The 18,951-nt window shown below is 48.0% G+C and overlaps 1 protein-coding gene across 2 annotated transcripts in view; it reads left to right on the top strand.

Annotated features, from left to right (window-relative positions):
• The window catches only part of TENM2 (teneurin transmembrane protein 2), an 895,709-nt gene extending 880,194 nt beyond the window's left edge, over positions 1 to 15,515 (top strand). For both annotated transcript variants that reach the window (XM_004689796.2, XM_012730132.1), the window contains 4 exons: positions 611 to 907; positions 2,293 to 3,907; positions 12,953 to 13,083; positions 14,385 to 15,515. In XM_004689796.2, the coding sequence (XP_004689853.1) occupies positions 611 to 907; positions 2,293 to 3,907; positions 12,953 to 13,083; positions 14,385 to 15,146 (2,805 nt within the window). In that variant the 3' untranslated portion in view covers positions 15,147 to 15,515. The remainder of the gene's footprint in view (positions 1 to 610; positions 908 to 2,292; positions 3,908 to 12,952; positions 13,084 to 14,384) is intronic.
• The last annotated feature ends 3,436 nt before the right edge of the window (positions 15,516 to 18,951 follow it).

Here is an 18,951-nt window from a genome sequence, read left to right as displayed (position 1 = left end):
CAGGAGAGGTCTGCCACGCCATGTGGTCACCTCCGGGGCAGGCGGGAATCGAGCTCATGCGGAAGTGGCTTTAGCTTCTCAGTGCAGTGCTTTAACCCGCTGCGCCATCAGGGAGGGCCCGGCATCTTCTTTTAAAGATCATTAGCTGCTCAACAAATGATACGCTCAAAAAGCATCATGAGTAGATGGATGTGCAAATTCTCTTTATCCCCAGGCAGGCCAGTCAGAAACCCAAAGTGCAGGACTTTGGCTGTGGCTTTGTCAGTTGTGCACTCCATAATTTTCGCCACTCATACTTTCCACACTGGGATGGCACCCCCTGTGCTTGTGCTGCACACAGCCTACATAGCTGCTCATGGCAGCCATGTCCAGATCAGTCATCTAACCACAAGCAGCCTCTTTTCTGTGTTTTGTTGTGCTCTACAACAGTACCATACTCTACACACACCATGATAATCAAGAAGCTTAGCAAGCATGACTCTGAAGCACTGCCGGTGCATTTGCTCCTCCAACACACACCTATATTGGATCCTGTCAGCCATGTCTCCATAGAAGCCTCAGCCAACGTGCCAGGAATGTCTTTCAGATCAAACCCATTGTGTTTCCCTAGGTCCATGGAAGAAATCTCTTGTCCATTGACTATGACCGGAATATTCGTACAGAGAAGATCTATGATGATCACCGGAAGTTCACCCTAAGGATCATTTATGACCAGGTGGGCCGCCCCTTCCTCTGGCTCCCCAGCAGTGGGCTGGCAGCCGTCAACGTGTCCTACTTCTTCAATGGGCGCTTGGCTGGCCTTCAGCGTGGCGCGATGAGTGAGAGGACAGACATCGACAAGCAAGGTCGGATCGTGTCCCGCATGTTTGCTGATGGGAAAGTATGGAGCTACTCCTATCTTGACAAGGTGCGTGACTGTGCCGCCATGATTCAACTGGGGCTCTCTCTCAGACACACTGCTCATTTTAAACTGACCTGACACATTTTGCCATAAGACATTTTTAACATCTTTCCTTTGACTTGACAAGGGCTCCCCTCACACTCCTCCCCTCACTGGGAGGGAAGAAATCTGAAGGAAAATGTTATTCATAGCTCAGCACTAATACTATTAGAAGAGAAAGAACAAGAAAGTGCTAGACACTCAATAATGGCAAATAGGACGGATTGTCTGATTTTAGTCCAAAAAAAAAAAAATTGTGCTGTTGAAAAAGATAAAATCATCCCACTGGCACCACAGCTGATCATTGCTTACGAATTAGAACTGCAGTGATTCGTTTTTTTGCCTGGTCCAAAATTAAGCCATCAAGGTAAGGGAATTTTGCCTAAAAGCCAAGCACACAGAGCGACGCCCTCCTACTTGGCCCCTTGGCCCAAAGAGCCATCAGATTCTTTCTACATAATTCTCTGTGTCTGAAAGTGCCAAGTCCAGGGCTCGTCTGGAAGAGGTCAGGCAAAGTGACCTCCAGGGCACAAGTCATGATTTTTCAAGGCTGTCCTGGTCACCTAGTCATTATCCAGGGCCTGCCCAGCCTGAGCCTCTCACAGTATTGCCCTTGACACAGGTCCATTTCACATCCTCCTTTCTCACAACCTCATTACAGCCATGACTTGCAGACAGAGCTGTCCCCTCCTCTGTAAGTGAGAAGCTGCCAACCCTTTGGTCCCTCCCGAACACTATCCTCATTATACCATAAAATACTAGAATGGTTGGCTAGGGACACCTATCACCTCAAGTTAGAGGCCATTTTTTCCCCCCAAAGAATCAATGATTCTGGGTTAGTTCGTCTTCTCAGTAGCTTCTAACTGGAAAATGTACTCTCTTTAATCAGGGTGGGGATGATGATCAAATAGTGGGTGTGTCATGCCTGTCCCCTGCTAGGTCAATGGTGGTCATTACTAAACAATCTCAGGACTCCTTGTTATTAAACCTAGAGGTGAGCGAAATGTCTCTCACCCCAATTCTCCACACCCTTGCTCCTCAAAACATGGTTCCAAGCAACACTGGCATCACTTTGGAGCTTGTCACTAAAGCAGGTTCTCAGTCTCCTCCACCCTAAAACTATAGATTGACTACTGCCTTTAATGTGACCCAAGGTATTTTGCATTAAACTGTGGGAAACAAAACTTCGGACAGCCACCAGGATTCATCAGAGTTGGCATGCCTGGTGAACTCAATCTCCACACCATCTCTGGTCAGAACGTCCCCTCCTCTGATTTCTGAATTGCTACTTGGGGAAATTCTGTCCATTTGAGTACCAACTCATGTGTCCCCTCTCCCTTCCCTTCCTCCAGTCCATGGTCCTCCTGCTTCAGAGTCAGCGTCAGTATATATTTGAGTACGACTCCTCTGACCGTCTCCACGCCGTCACCATGCCCAGTGTTGCCCGGCACAGCATGTCCACACACACCTCCATCGGCTACATCCGCAACATTTACAACCCACCTGAAAGCAATGCTTCCGTCATCTTTGACTATAGTGACGATGGCCGCATCCTAAAGACGTCCTTTCTGGGCACCGGGCGCCAGGTCTTCTACAAGTATGGGAAGCTGTCCAAGTTATCAGAGATTGTCTATGATAGTACTGCTGTCACTTTTGGGTATGATGAGACCACTGGTGTTTTGAAGATGGTGAACCTCCAAAGTGGGGGTTTCTCCTGCACCATCAGGTACCGGAAGATTGGCCCACTCGTGGACAAGCAGATCTATAGGTTCTCTGAGGAAGGCATGGTCAATGCCAGGTTTGACTACACCTATCATGACAACAGCTTCCGGATCGCCAGCATCAAGCCAGTCATCAGTGAAACCCCCCTTCCAGTGGACCTCTACCGCTATGACGAGATTTCTGGTAAGGTGGAGCACTTTGGCAAGTTTGGAGTCATCTATTATGACATCAATCAAATCATCACCACCGCCGTGATGACCCTCAGCAAACACTTTGACACCCATGGGCGGATCAAGGAAGTCCAGTACGAGATGTTCCGCTCCCTCATGTACTGGATGACAGTGCAGTATGACAGCATGGGAAGGGTGATTAAGAGGGAGCTGAAACTGGGGCCGTACGCCAACACCACGAAGTACACCTATGACTATGACGGGGATGGGCAGCTCCAAAGTGTGGCTGTCAATGACCGCCCCACTTGGCGCTACAGCTATGACCTCAATGGCAACCTCCATTTGCTGAACCCAGGCAACAGTGTGCGCCTCATGCCCTTGCGCTATGACCTGCGGGACCGGATCACCAGACTCGGTGATGTGCAGTACAAAATTGACGATGATGGTTATCTGTGCCAGCGAGGGTCTGATATCTTTGAGTACAACTCCAAGGGCCTCCTAACGAGAGCCTACAACAAGGCCAGTGGGTGGAGTGTCCAGTACCGTTATGATGGTGTGGGGCGGCGGGCTTCCTACAAGACCACCCTGGGCCACCATCTGCAGTATTTCTACTCTGACCTTCACAACCCGACTCGCATCACTCATGTCTACAACCACTCCAACTCAGAGATAACCTCACTGTACTACGACCTCCAAGGTCACCTCTTTGCCATGGAGAGCAGCAGTGGGGAGGAGTACTATGTTGCCTCAGACAACACCGGGACACCCCTGGCAGTGTTCAGCATCAATGGTCTCATGATCAAACAGCTGCAATACACCGCCTATGGGGAGATTTATTATGACTCTAACCCTGACTTCCAAATGGTCATCGGCTTCCATGGGGGACTCTATGACCCCCTGACCAAACTGGTCCACTTCACTCAGCGGGATTATGATGTGCTGGCAGGACGATGGACCTCTCCAGACTATACCGTATGGAAAAACGTGGGCAAGGAGCCGGCCCCCTTCAACCTGTACATGTTCAAGAGCAACAATCCTCTCAGCAACGAGCTGGACTTGAAGAACTACGTGACAGGTGAGGACTCTGCTGCCTCCACTGGGTAGTGGTTCCCTGTGGGGTGGTTGTCTTGGGAGACTGTCAGCAAGTTCAAAAGTTTACAGCTTAAGCGCGATAAATACTTGGTAGCATCTTATCTAGAACAGATGCCATTTGTGACTGCAACAAAGAGCAGTCACCAGGTCTATCTGGAGATGTCCTGACCATTTTCAAGCCCACTCAGTTGAAATAACTTTTATAAGAGTCCTTCTTACCACAACAGAGGGAAGCAGCCTCAGAAAGGAGGAGCTCACGAGCCTCTCCTGTCAGCAGTACCAGTACCTGTTTGCTTCCACTTAGAAGCCCAAGGATCTTGGGGAAAGTTATCCCATCCCTCAGAGCTGCCATTTCCTTCTATGTGTAGGACACTAGTAAAACCATCCCAGAGAGTGATCATGTGAAGAAAATGAAGTTTTGTAGGTAGACTCTAGTGCCTGGCACTTAGTGTATGTTCACAAAAATGGTATCCACTGTGTTGTTAACATCATCATTACTGGTGAAGTGATGAGTAGTGTAGGTACCATGATGACTTCCTGACCCCCCTACCAGGCTGATGACTATAAATAAGCAATGATAATGCAAAGCAGAATAAGTGTATGCTACCGTATAGGTGTCTGCTGTTGTTTATTCAACAAGCATTTATAAAGTGGCACCATGCTGGATTCTGGAGATAAAATGGTGAACCAGATAAATAGCCTTCTCTAAAAGGCATGCGTGTGTGTGTGTGTGTGTGTACATGCTTGTGTATGAATTCACAGTGCAGAAGGGCCCCATGTCAAACTGGGCCTGAAGGATAAAGGGATCTGGATTGGCAGAAATGAGCTGCTCCAATGTAAAGGCAGACTGTGAGCAAAAATCAGAAGGACGTAGGAAGTTTGCAGAGGGGTACAGACAAGACCAATGAGAGTACATAATCTCCTTCCCCATAATAAATGAGAAATTGGAGTTACAAGGGCCCCTGCCCATCAGTTCACATCCATCTACCCTGTGTCCACCCATACATCTATTCATCCATTCAGTAATCTTTAACAAATATTTCATAACCTATACTAAGTATTGGATATGCAGTGTAGAGCTGGGAGCAAGATCAAGTCCCTTTCCGCAGAGAAGTAAATAGGTAGAACGATGCAAAGAGACCAAATTCCAGCACAGAAGCCAGGTCACCTATCATGCACCATAGAGAAATGTCAATGGGGACCCTAAACCCAAGGACCCCAAGTTCCAGTCTTGGTCATGGGCCAGGGAAGCCTTAAGCTCAAATATTTTGGGCTATCAGGCGACCAGAGGTAACTTGATCCTACCCATGAGATAACAGTTACCAGGAACACAGTGCTACCCGTATGTCCCACGCTGGAGAAAGCCATAGGCAACCTAGGGGGTGACCTGTGGCCATGTAGCACCTCAGGAACAAGTTGCAGACCATCTAGCGTTGAACCCAGCATCTGCCTACAATAGAAGCAGCCAGTACCTTCTAAGCCTAGGAGCTATGGCCAAGCAAGGGCCCTACTGCTCTCCTCCTGCTGTGCTTCACTGGGGGCCCTGCCATTCCTCTCTGACCATTGGCTCCGAGTTCAATGCAGATTCAAATTAAAGTACTTTTCAGGAAAACCTGCGCACACCTGTGCAGGTGTATAGTTTCAGATAATACGAAGTACTGTGAAAATAAAACCAGATAAGGAGTGAGACAGAGAGCAATAGGAAGTGTCTCCTATACAGGGAAGCTCCCACAGGCCTCTCTGAGGAAGTGGCATCTGAGCAGAAGTGGGAGAGAGGGGAAGTGTTTCAGACAGAAGAAACCCAGAGATAGGCTACACTTAGCTATAGGAGAAGCCCTCCTCCCCCAGCCCCAGATGTTCATCCCAAATCCCTGCTTGGCATGTGTTCCTTTAGGGCTGAAGCAAACAGAGACAACTAAAAAGAAAACCCTTGGATGGGGCTTAGCAGGCACCCACAACTGTCAAGGCCCAAACAAAATCATTCACAGAACACAGTCAACCTCCCTGACCCCCTCAGCTACTTTCTTGGTTTTCCTGAAAAGGCGAAGAAAAGCAGTTTTCTGAATAGCAAGATGGCTTTCCTCCTGCCAGTGCTTCATGGAGACTCCATAAATGGGAATCAAATCAAGTTGAACTAAATCCAACAAAATTGAATCCAAAAACCATTTGAAAGAGTCTAAAATAAAAGGTGGTGTTAAAGCAGCAGCGTGCACGGGCTGATGTCGGCAGTGAACCCTGGGGCAGGGGGGCCTGGGTAGAGAATGCAGCCAGCCCAGGGGAGCCACACCTGCTGCCCGCTAGAGATAAGCTGACCCCTGGGGAGGGAGCCCCGAAGAGAACACCAGTCGTCCTCTGCTACTGGAATGAGGGCTAATCCGCAAACCCCATCTAAATTAGTCCTAATTTGCCACTTAGGAGACAAGCAGGGTGGTTGAACTTGCCGCTCACAACTGAAGCGGGAGAAGTAATTAAGACGTAGTGGGGAGGAACACAGACAACAGAACCTTCTCTCTCTGGGGCTCAAAAGAATCCTCGCTGTTTGGAGACAATGCTCTCTGAAGGCATGAGGCAGCTCCTGAGTGCGGAGCTCTGTCGCCTCCCAGCCGTGCTGGCACAGAGACCCACAGCTGGGCACCCATCAGGAACTCAGAGGCGCCTGGCTAGGAAAAAGGTGGAGCTGCATGGGGGTGAAGGGACTAGAAGCAGGTCCTTCCCCACTGAGGGGCTCCCTGCAAAGCAGTACCCTTTACAGTGTTGTGTGTGTGTGTTTTTTTTAAGGTGATGTACTGATGATTTATAACATCTACGACGTAACGATCGTAGAGGAAAGGATGTGAAAGACAGATGGGGAGACAGTCTCCTCCTCAGCACCTATCAGCCTGCAGTGCTCTGGGCTGTCCAAATTTAGCATTCGAGAACACTCCTGAGTCCTAGACAGGACAGATCTGTCCTCACGGCTGTTTCAAAGGAGCTGAGTCCATCTCCAGACACCTTTTCATAGAGTCACTGACTATGACACAGACCAGTGTCTTAACCTCTCTGTGTTTCATTTCTTCATCAGCAAAATGGTGGTAATATCATCACTCACCCCATGGGGTTGTGAAAGTAAATGAATGGTGACATATAAAGTGCCTAGCACAGCATGCAGGCTGACAAATGGTAGACGTGTTTGTTATTTCTGAATAGCTGTGGGGGGCTTGTAGATGAGGAGTAGAGATGCCTTCTCACCCTGTCCTAGACAAAATGGGGGGTGGGGGGTAGATGGGGAGCGGTGTTGCTGAGTGGGCTTGCTCTGGCAAATTCCAAAATTTGAAATTCCAAAATTTTGAGACAAATGAACCTCTTAGAAATCGCCTACCTGGACTTGGACTTGCTCCTCAATCCCAATACCCTGCTGGGTCTTTGGGGTCGAACTCCGGGCCTACTTGAGCATCATGGCAGATCATTCTGGTGTAGTGCAGTGTCCGTAAGAGAGGAGGAAGGTACAGTTTCTCTCAGGTTCTATCCCCCTCTCATTTCTAAACTTAACACCTAGGACAGTGTGCTGATGCCATTTGCAGACAGAATGTGTGCCTGGGCGGTAGCAACATAACGAAATGCAGTGAAGAATTTGAGAAAAGGCAAGAGATAGGTGGGTTGAGGGGTCCCCCACCAGCTCCTCCTTTCAACAGATTGTTTAGAGTGCCGGTTGCCAGGTGCCACTGATGACATCCTAAGGAGGGTGTTTGTGCATTGCAAGACGTGCCTTCTCCAGAAGGGAGGAGGCCTGCAGTTTGAATAAACAATTCACTATCGTGGAGACACAGAAACCAAGCCATGTGAGAAACCTGGAGGAGAGAGGTAGTAGCTGCCGTGCACTGCTGCAGTCACAGGGTGGGTGTTACAGCTTCTGGCCTCAAAGGCAGAGTCTCATTCTAACACCTCCTCTCTGGAAGTATCAGGAAGAGTCCCTGGAAGGACTAGGTTGGGACGAGGGGTGTCTTCTCCAGGCCAACACCTCTCCTGCCTTCTAGATGTTTCCCTCCCAGCCTGCAGGCTCCGGGTGTAGCTGGGATGGTATGAGGTGGGGTCCAGAGGTCTGGGCCACAGCCAAACACAGATGGGAAATTTGCTCTCTGCTCTTTTTATTCTCCCAACTATTCAGTAGAGGAGCGTCTCCACTTGGTGTTGGTATGTATTTAACACCTCATTAGCACTTCTAATCTCCCTTTTTAAGGGAGAGAGCAGGTCTAGGACTCCCTCAGTTGCAGGTAACAAAGCCTGCTCTCATCTAATTGCACTGCTTTGTTTTTTCTTGTTTTAAGTTTACAGTTATTTTCAGTTTGCTTTGAGTCTGTTTCCCCCTTTATAATAGTGTATTTATTTTTTAAAATAAATACTGATGCCAAGGATACCTGAAAATGACACACACTGACTGGATGAGGACAAAGTTGGGGAGTTGGCCCTCCCAGAACCCAGTACCTCTTCTACACTAAAAGGTGTCCTAGAAATATGGGATCACAGTTGGTCCAAATCCAGACCTGTCTCCACATGATGCTGACATAGGTTTAAGGCAGTTTCAAACTCCTAACCCTCAGCGACTCCTAAATGGGCTCCCATTACTATGTTCAGTTGCCAAGCACTGAGGGGGAGTCTCCAGTAACTTGCTCCACATCCATGGTCCTTGCTCCCTCTCATTCAAGGATTCACGCAGGCCTACAGGCTAGGGCCAAAGTCCTCACCTCCGCCCTTACAACAGCCCAGGACAGGGGGCAGTGATACCTGCACATAGTTCTACCTGCAGCTCTGGCAGCCCCCCACCCCTCCAGAAGCACGTTCTCAGGCAGTCAGAGAGTTCTGTCACACTTAACACAAGTCACATAGCTTTGGCCACATGGTTTCAGTGTTTGTTCATTTATTAATTCACTCACTCATTCATTCATTCATTCCACACACATTATTAAGCCCCTGTTGTAGGGCATGGGAAGATGAATCAAACTTTTTTTTTTTTTACATTCTGGGGGAACTTATATTCTGAGAAAGAACTAACAGCGAATCAAATAGACTCATAAATAACACCAAATGTTAGATTGTAGTTGCTGTTTAGTGAAGAGGATGGGACAAGCAATATGAGGGACTCGGATAGGGGTAGAGCTGGGTGGCTGGTTTTTAAATGTGATGGTTAGGTTTCTCTAAGTGATTTGACAACATCTAAACAAACCTTAAGAGAGATGTGAGAAATCAAGAGAAGCAGAAGATAGTTTTACAGAAGTATATTCAGGCAGAAACGCCCAGAAATGAGTGTGCATCTGGCATCTCAACAAATAGCAGAGAGGCTGGAGCTCAATGAGCAGAAGAGAGACCAGGAGAAGATGAGGGTGGGGGACAGTGGGTGAGTGTCCTCTCAGACCTTCGGAAGGATGCGGGCATTTTCATGGGAAGCAGTGGGGCCCTGAGTGTCCAGAGCAGAGCAATGACATGGTCTGCGTGTTTAGAGACATATTCTGGCTGTTGTGCTGCTGAGGAGCTTTGGACACAAAGGTGGAGGCAGAAAGGCCCCCGAGAAACTTGGTAAGAGATGATGGGCCAGGATGAGGTGGTGGGAGGGGTAAGGAGGGGACACCGATTCTGGATCTATTTTTAAATTACTTTTAATTTAACCAAATGACTCAGCAAATCCACATCTAGGACCACAGTTGTACCTCACTTAGTGATGGGGATATGTTCTGAGAAATGTGTCGTTCAGCAATGTTGTCACAAAGTGTAATTACACAAAGTGAGACCTAGTGCCCGCCACACACCTAGGCTGCCCGAGGTGGCCTACTGACACCAGCAGCGTGTCATCAGTGAAACTGTCATTCAGCAACACCTGATTGTGTATGCAAGGGAACGGAAAACAGGTTATCAAAAAAAATTCTGTACACAAATTTTCACAGCACCATTAACCATAATAGAAAAAAATGTTAACAACCCAACCTAAATATCCATTAATAGGTGAATGCCTAAACAAAATGTGGTTGTCCACACAATAGAATACAATTCAGCCATAAAAGGAATGAAATATGATCTGTGCTACGACATGGATGTATCTTTAAACATTGCTGAATAAAAGAAGTCAGACACAAGTGTCCATATATGATTCCAGTTATGGATGTCCAGAACAGGCAGGTCCATGAAGAACAAGGAAATTAGTGGATTCGGGGGCTGGCAGGAGAGGAGAATGTAGAGTGACTGCTGACGGGTAGAAGGCTTCTTTTTGGGCGATGTAAAGGTTCTGGAATTAGATGGTGTTGGTGGCTGTACTATACTGTGACTGAACTGGCAGTCACTGAATTCTGCACTTGGAAATAGTTAAAATGGTGAACTTATATGTATCTTACTGCAATTTAAAAACCAATGATTTAGCAATGAAATAGGTATGGGGAGTTCGAAAAAGAGGCCAAGGTAGCTGGGGAAGAATAGAGGCTCTGTCATCTGAGATGGAGACTGTGGGTGGCACAGTCCTAGGAGGGATGGTGAGCAGCTCCTGTTAATTTGAAATGCAGTTAGAAACTTAGGATCAAGTGAGGCCCAAGGTGAAGATAGAGGTTTTGGAGTCATCTAGGTGGTATTTAAGGCCGTGAGGCTAGGCGGGCCTGCCATGTCTGTGACACAGATACATGCAGAACTTGTTCATGGCTTGAGAGACCGAGAGAACGAGGAGATGAGGAGTAGCTATTCAAGTGCAGTCAAAGGGAAACAAAGCTTTTGTCAAGAAAAATGACATGGACAGCGTTCCTCTTGTCCACTGCTCTGATAAGCAGAGAGGATGAGGACCACTGTCCACACTGTCTTAGCAACACAAGCTCATTCACAGCCTTGACAAAACTTGCTTGAGTGGAATAGTCTGGGAGCTAAAGCCTGTTCAAAGGAGAAGGGAGACAGTGAATAGAGAGGATTTTTGAAGTTTGAGAAGTTTTTGTAAACGGTGGTGAGAAATGGGTGGTAGCTAAAGGAGAAATAAGGAAGGGAGAATAAAGCTCAGGTTGGCATTTATTGGCAAGGTTGGATGCTGCGTGGAATTCAAAAGAAATTGCATGTATGGGAAGAGTGGCCGGGGTGTTATTCACGAGTGGGTGATGAAAGCTGTGGCTTAGGGCCCACCAGCTCACCTACAAGAATGAGAGGATGATGGGGAATATGTGCAGATGCTGGGAAGTGTGATGAAGGCTTGGGGGATTCCCCTCTAAGAACAGTTTTATCCAGAGACCAGGTAGCAAGGTCAGCTGCCAGGGTGAGAATGGGCAAGTCCGGGTTAGAAGTTTAGAAGAGATGTCAAGTCACCAGATGAGTTGAGGAGAGACTGAACAGAAGGAGGAGATATAGTCCAGTTCCAGGCAGCAGGACATGACTGAGACTCAGAGTCAGGGGTTTAAAGTGACGCCAAGGAGCAGGGTTATGTTCTTTCCTCCAGCTGGGCTCAGCCAGACAGTACCAATATGGAAGAGCAAAGGCTTGGATTTAACCAAAAGTACAGTTTGGCCAAGCAAGTGTGATGAAGTGAGACAGGAACTAAGAATCGACAGCAGGCAGTGGTTATAAGTAACTGGCATGGTGTGTGTGCCAGGCAAACAAGAGAAACTATGAAGTTGCTGAAGGACAGAGAAAAGAAATTTAGGATGGATTGAAGGTCTAGGCAAGGGACAAGATCAAAGGAGGTAGGGTATTTGGTGCAGGAAGGAATGAGCTAAAATGGTGAAGCCAGGAGCGATGTGATGAAGTTGAGATAATGGAAGGAGCAGAATTACTGGAGACAACATGGCCCAGAGGATGAGTGGGGAAGGACCATCAAAAAAGAAGGTCAAGGAACCAAGAAGCCAGAAGGTTGCAAGGACTGTCTATGTACCGAGATCATAGGGAATTAATTCCGGGACAGACAGAGAATGAAAGTGGAACAAAAGCCAACAGCTTAGGCAAATGCAAGTGAGAGGCGCAGGGGTCCGTGAAGACACCTACAGGAGCCCTTCTATCACCAGGTCCAGCAGTTGTAGAAGCAGCAAGTTTGTCCATGAGGGAGCCATAGACATTCAGAGTAAGAAGGGAAAGGAACCATGAGAAGAGGTGGGGCAGGTGGGAGCTTTGCTGACGACCAGTGTGAATTCCAGAGGATCCAATGGAGCTGTTTCTGGAGTTGGGGAGAAGAGTAGGTGGAGTGGGAGAGGGAACCTGTGAAGTTAGGGTGCCACCCTATGTGGTGAGTCCTACTGGACGCCCTGCCAATGGTGTGGGTGAGGCTGTGTGTTGTGGGTGAACGTCGGGGGATGCTCTTTTCACTCTCCGTGGAAGGGGGCAAGGTGGTGTGGGGGAGAGAGTCCCCTCCATCCTGTGGAGGGGAAGACCAATGAGCCGAGGGTACAATTCCCAATGCAAAGTATTCGTTCTGGACCCCTGCGGGCTGGGGCAGACTTACTCTGAGCAGACTTAACTTTTGGTCTATGAAAACTAGGCACCTGGAGCCAAAGGACTGTGCATCCCATACACTCTCAGAACTCCCTGTCCATAATGAGCCAACCTCAGTGCAGCACCCGCCCAGATGTCCTGCGCAGTCATCTCACTCCAGCTTTTAATTCACTGACTGACCTGAAGCAGTTGCCAAATACAGCAGGTCATAATACAGAACAGCCTGGGTGCCAGCACTGATAGGTCCTTCATGTGAGTGTTTTCCTTCAAGTCACGCAGCAGCCCAGTGAGAGTGGTACAGGTATCCAATTAACATCCAAAGAAATGGTATAGAGAAGGCTAGGCTTTCCCAGAACCACACAATGAGGGGGTGGGCATACAGCCTGGTGAATCACCACAAGGGGGCTGGCTGCCAATTGACAGTTTGCTGGCATGTCTCCATTTCCTAGACAAAGCTCTGGGTTTGGCTCTAGGACTCTTCATAACCTTTTGCCTCCCTTTCTCCTGCTGGACCCCACACCCACCATCCGAACTGTTTTGTTCTCGCTCTAAGATCCTCTTTGTCTATCCATCATGATTTCAGAAATCTTTATGTCTGTTTCCACCATAGATGTGAAAAGCTGGCTTGTGATGTTTGGATTTCAGCTAAGTAACATAATTCCTGGTTTCCCGAGAGCCAAAATGTATTTCGTGCCTCCTCCCTATGAACTGTCAGAGAGTCAAGCAAGTGAGAATGGACAGGTAAGTGGAGGTTGCTGCCAAGAATCTGAGTGTTGTCATTATTCTCTTCTGCACACAGAAAGCACCTGGGAGCCAAGGTCATGTCAGAAGAGGAAGTAAACATCGGGGCTGGGTATAAAAGATGCAAGAAATGTGGTGAATGTCAGTTTTGTCCCTGTTTTGGGGTGCAGCACATATTTCTTCCCAGCCTCAATTATGACCTTAATCGTGGCATCATTATCTGCTCAGTGTACTGTCCTTGAGTCTCTCCTTGATTAGCATCAGCACTGAGGAATCTAGTAGCAACCTACCATCTGTACTGCCCGTAAGATCACAACCCTTTTGGCTTTTATAGGAGGTAATAAAACTGTGGTTTGCAGTTTCTGTCCCATTAAAGCACATTTTTATGTCCAACATAAAACCTCAGTGTTTTATGGCCCAAATGTATACAGATTGAGTTTTTAGAACATAATTTGTGAATTTGTGCTCAAATCTTTCAGTGATTCAGTTTCAGTGCAGCTGAGACCTCCGCCCCAATGGCACGGGGGGGGGGGGGGGGCTGGCGCATGGTGTTCAGTTCACCCTTGTTCCAGCGCCCACGCTCAGCACTGTAAACCTCTGAAAGGTCTCAGCTGCTCTGAACAATTGTCCAAATTGTGTAACTAGTGAGAGGCCAGGAGGAGCCACTGGGTAATTGAGAAGGACCATCACCCATTCCTGCCCCTTGGGGACCACTCAGTGGCTGAATAGCCATCATTTGTCATTTCTCTCGTTTATCTCAGGACTGTTACCGCCCCCCCCCACCCCAAACACAGCCTCTTCCATTGTTCCAGGCTGTCCCGCAGCCATCCATTGAGAAGAGTTATAATTTGTGAGTGGAGAGCTCAAGACCAAGGAGAAAATAGTGGTTCTATCCCTCCCCATGCCAGGGACTGAGATCCACAGTGACTCCCATCCTGAGGACAGTGACTCCGGTCCTTGATGTCAGATCGCTTAGCTTGGTGCTTTTCGAGCATTAATATGCACACATCCTCCTCTGGGTGGCCTGTTAAAATGCAGCTTCAGGGCCCTCCCTGGTGGCGCAGTGAGTTAAGACACAGCACTAAGAAGCTAAAGCCACTTCAGCATGGACAGGCCATACCTTCAGAGCCCTGGAAGCCACCCAGCCTGCCCAGTTCAAAAGGTAGCACTCCTTGCTCACATGATGTAGCTACAAGACTACTTCTTGCAAGTGTTCTCTTTCTGGCCCTCTCCGTAATGAGCCTCCCAACCCATGTCCCCACTCCCTCTTCTCAGCTTTCTGCATTTTCTTCTGCCCACAGCTCATTACAGGCGTCCAGCAGACGACAGAGAGGCATAACCAGGCCTTCATGGCTCTCGAGGGGCAGGTCATTTCTAAAAAGTTGCACGCCAGCATCCGAGAGAAAGCTGGCCACTGGTTTGCCACCACCACACCCATCATCGGCAAAGGCATCATGTTTGCCATCAAAGAAGGACGGGTGACCACAGGTGTGTCGAGCATCGCCAGCGAGGACAGCCGCAAGGTAGCTTCCGTGCTCAACAACGCCTACTACCTGGACAAGATGCACTACAGCATCGAAGGCAAGGACACCCACTACTTTGTGAAGATTGGCTCAGCCGACAGCGACCTAGTCACGCTGGGCACCACCACTGGCCGCAAGGTGCTAGAAAGTGGGGTGAACGTGACTGTGTCCCAGCCCACGCTGCTGGTCAATGGCAGGACTCGAAGGTTCACCAACATTGAGTTCCAGTACTCCACGCTGCTGCTCAGCATCCGCTATGGCCTCACCCCTGATACCCTAGATGAAGAGAAGGCCCGAGTCCTGGACCAGGCGAGGCAGAGGGCCCTGGGCACCGCCTGGGCCAAGGAGCAGCAGAAAGCCAGGGACGGGAGAGAGGGGAGCCGCCTGTGGACTGAGGGCGAGAGGCAGCAGCTTCTGGGCACAGGACGGGTGCAAGGTTATGAGGGGTACTACGTGCTTCCTGTAGAGCAATACCCAGAGCTGGCAGACAGTAGCAGCAACATCCAGTTTTTAAGACAGAACGAGATGGGAAAGAGGTAACAAAATAATCTGCTGCCATTCCTTGTCTGGATGGCTCAGCAGGAGTAAACTGTGATCTCCTCTCCTAAGGAGATGAAGACCTAACAGGGGCACTGAGGCCGGCTGCTTCAGGATAGCCGGTGGCAGGAAAAGCTCACATTTTTTGAGTTCAAATGCTACTGCCCAAGCAAGAAGTCCCACATCCTGAAGTAGACTAAAGCCTGGCTGAAACTTCCAAGGAAAACAAAACAAATGAGTGAACAAACACACAAAAATGTTCCAAGTTCCCCTAAAATATGACCCACTTGTTCTGGGTCTTACACAGAAAGAGAGACAACAAAAGAATGCGAAGTGTCCAAAAGGAACAAAACAACAACAAAAAACAAACAAACAAAAAAACCGGAACGAAACGAAACAGCAAACACACCAACCGGAAAACACAGACCTGAAGAGGGAGGCCTCCTACTCCATTACCTCACTCACGCACGGTGAGCGACGCAGACACCGAGGGCCGCTCACAGACCAGCGAGGAGAGCGATCCAGACTTGTCGGACAATACTTTAGACGTTTTTCGTTTAAACAAATACAGGTGCATTTAAAACTTTGGGGGTGATTTGTGTGTAGCGACTGGGGAGGGGGGGTTCAAAGTGAAAGAGTGAGCACTGGAAATACTTTTTAAAGAAAAAAAAATAAAACACAAGAAAAAAAAAGCAATTCATATCAAAAAAATCAAAGCGAAATAATACCGTTCAGCACTTAACTCTCAGGTCCCAACTTAGTCTGGCCTGAGCTAATTTATTTGAGCGCAGAGTGTAAAATTTAATTCAAAATGGTGGCTATAATCACTACTGATAAATTTCATACTCTTTTGTCTTTGAAGATTCCATTGTGGACAGTAATACGCAGTTACAGGGTGTAGTCCGTTTAGATTCCGTAGTTTGTGGGTATCAGTGGCCGTAGAGGTGTGGCATTGTGACACTCTTTTGCTAACGGGCACCACTTCAGATCACCCTGTCCATACATAAGCCTCAAGGCACAATCACTGTTTCAGATTTTAAATTATTAGTGTGTTTGTTTGGTCCAGAAACTGAGACAATCACATGACAGTCACCATGAGGAGAGAAAATAAAAAAATAAAAATAAAAAAATAAAAAAAACAAAAACAAAAAAAAATGTCTAATAAGAACTTTGGTACAGGAACTTTTTTGTAATATACATGTATGAATTGTTCATCGAGTTTTTATATTAATTTTAATTTGCTGCTAAGCAAAGACTAGGGACAGGCAAAGATAATTTATGGCAAAGTGTTTAAATTGTTTATACATAAATAAAGTCTCTAAAACTCCTGTGGACACTGGTCTTCTGTGGAAATGCTTTGAGGTGAGGAAAAGCCAGAGTAAGTCTGGAGTAAGGAGAGCTGCCAAGACCCACAAGCCAAGTGGGTGACTGAGCTTTTTAGTGGGGTTCTCTGAGAGGCATCAATCACCTTCTCCAAACTGCTCCAGTCCCTGTGCCATCCCTACTCACAGTGGCGCCCCCCTCAGTGTGGCAGCAGTAGAAGGAGAGTCTGGGCTGGGGGGCTAACTTGGGGGGAACTCCCTCTGGCTACCCGTGCATGAAGAGTTCCCTTCCGGGTCTCCTGAAGCAGCCAGGCTTCTCCCTGCAGCCACATTCTTGCTCTGGGAGCTGTGGACAAAACAGCCCCATGCCGGGAGACCTGTGTATGAATTTATGTAGATTGTCTTCCAGACTCGCTCAATTTACCCCAATACTTGCACACTTGGGACACCCTAAGTAAGAACATTTATTATTATATTATTGTTTTTTTCTATCCTTGACTGTAATTCTACAGTTTGAATAAAAGTAGGATTATTAATAAATAATACTCATTGGTACTTAGCATGTGCCAGGAAAAGTAGTAAGAGCTCTGCACCCAATGTTTTATTTAAATCCTCACCCCTTATTCAATCAACATTGAAAAAACTGAGAGCTTTTTGGGTGCCTGGCCCTGTGCTAAGTTCTGGGGGTAAAGGAAGTTTCACAAACATGGGTCTTTGCCTTATACAACAAAGAGGAACATGTAGGACAACAGCCCAGAGATTACAGCTGACCCTTGAACAATCCGGTTAGGGGCACTGACCGACCCCTGCATAGTTGAAAATCTGAGTAACTTATAGTCCAGCTCTGCATCGCAGGTGGTTGAGTCCATGAATATGGGAATTTTGAATAGAAAAAAAACTGACATGTAAGTAGACCCATGTGGTTCGAATAGTGAAAATGGCAGTGGTTTAAATGCCAAGAATGACAGGTGTATGAAGTGATGAAAGTACATATTTGGGCTGGGCCGTAGGCCCAGAATGTCACAAACACACTGATACTGAAAGTTAAGTAGCAGTTAAACAGATGAGTAGGAGGACGCGCATTACAGACCAGGCAACAGTGTGCAAAGGCGCTGTGGTAAGACCAGTAAACTGGGACAAAGCACAGAAGGACGGCACACAGACTGCAGAATAGCTACGGTTTTTTGTTGTTGTTTTACATTAAAAGCAAGAGGGTTTCGTTAGTTAAAATTTCGCAAACAAGTGCTAGGAACGCAGAGTGAACAGTGTGGGGAGTTGATATGTGGGAGCTGAAAGAACAGGCTGATGACCAGCAACCTGAGATGAAGTTACTTGGAACTACACGGGAGAAAATGGAAGCAACCGTTTCTAAGTGGATCGATTACCAGGATGAACTGCTGGCAGCATTCACTTTCCAGGTGAGGCCAATCATCACATAGCCATTAATTTTAGAAGCAGGTTCAAACCCAGATAGGGCTGACTTCAACCACCTCCAGCAAGCCAGGAAGCCTGGGTCATGTGCCCTGCATTATCTCTTAAATGCCCCACCAGCCTGCCTGGCCAGGGGTAGGTCCCAAGGTGGAAAGAAAGCAAGGGAGAAAAAAGCAGAGCTGGCCTGCTTTACCCCAGTCATCAGGCCTCCTGAGTGCTAGTGATATGACCAACAGAATGAGCTCTAATCTAGTAAAGCAAACAAAAGCAAATGACCAAGAGCTTCCTTCTGGGATGCACATGTGAGCACCCTTGTGTTCCCCTCCTCCCTGCCCCAAGCACAGTGAATCTGAGCGGTCTCCCTGCAGGAGGCGGGGGGGCAGCAGCGGCACCTCAGGTGTGATTACAGTCACCTGCCCGCTTTAGTTCTGCAGGTGTCAGCACCCTGTGGGTGAGGGCTCACCATAGTCCAACGGAAGTTCCGGAGTTTGGAAGCTGTCGGGGATTCACGCTTCGGTCTCTGGGAAAGGTGCAGCCAATGGGGCAATAACAGGGAGCTGAGCTCACACAAGACGCCGCTCCGGAGCACGCTCAGCCCAGGGCATGGCAGATGGACACAGGTAAAAATTCTCTACTGCCTTTTTTCAGGCAAGTCCCAAAATGACCAGTGAAATGTTTGACCTCTCTTAGAACCATATGCACACACACAGAAAGCTGGGAGGACAGGGGAGAAAATGTACACTCTGAAGTCAGCCTGCCTGGGGGCAAATCCTAACTGGACCACTGACTCCACATGGGAACTTGTATTGGTTCCATGGATTAACTCAGGTCAATGCATTCACTGCTTTAAGAGCTAAACCCAACATATGTTAACAAAAAAGCTGAATTCTCACTCACTCAGCACCCACGGTAGGTCAGGCGTGGGACTGGCTCGGTTCCCCAGTCACTCGGCGTCGCAGGCACCCTCTGTCTTGTAGCTCAGCCTTTTCCTGGGTCCTCGTGAGTCTTCTCCATGTGTCTGGGTGATGGACAAAGAGCTCTCAGATCATAGGAGT

The sequence above is a fragment of the Condylura cristata genome, unplaced genomic scaffold, assembly GCF_000260355.1.
Source record: "Condylura cristata isolate star-nosed mole 26May11 unplaced genomic scaffold, ConCri1.0 scaffold00026, whole genome shotgun sequence".
In the NCBI taxonomy this organism is placed as follows: domain Eukaryota; kingdom Metazoa; phylum Chordata; class Mammalia; order Eulipotyphla; family Talpidae; genus Condylura; species Condylura cristata.
Note: the sequence above shows the minus strand (reverse complement) of the source record. Positions and strands in the feature narration are given on the sequence as shown.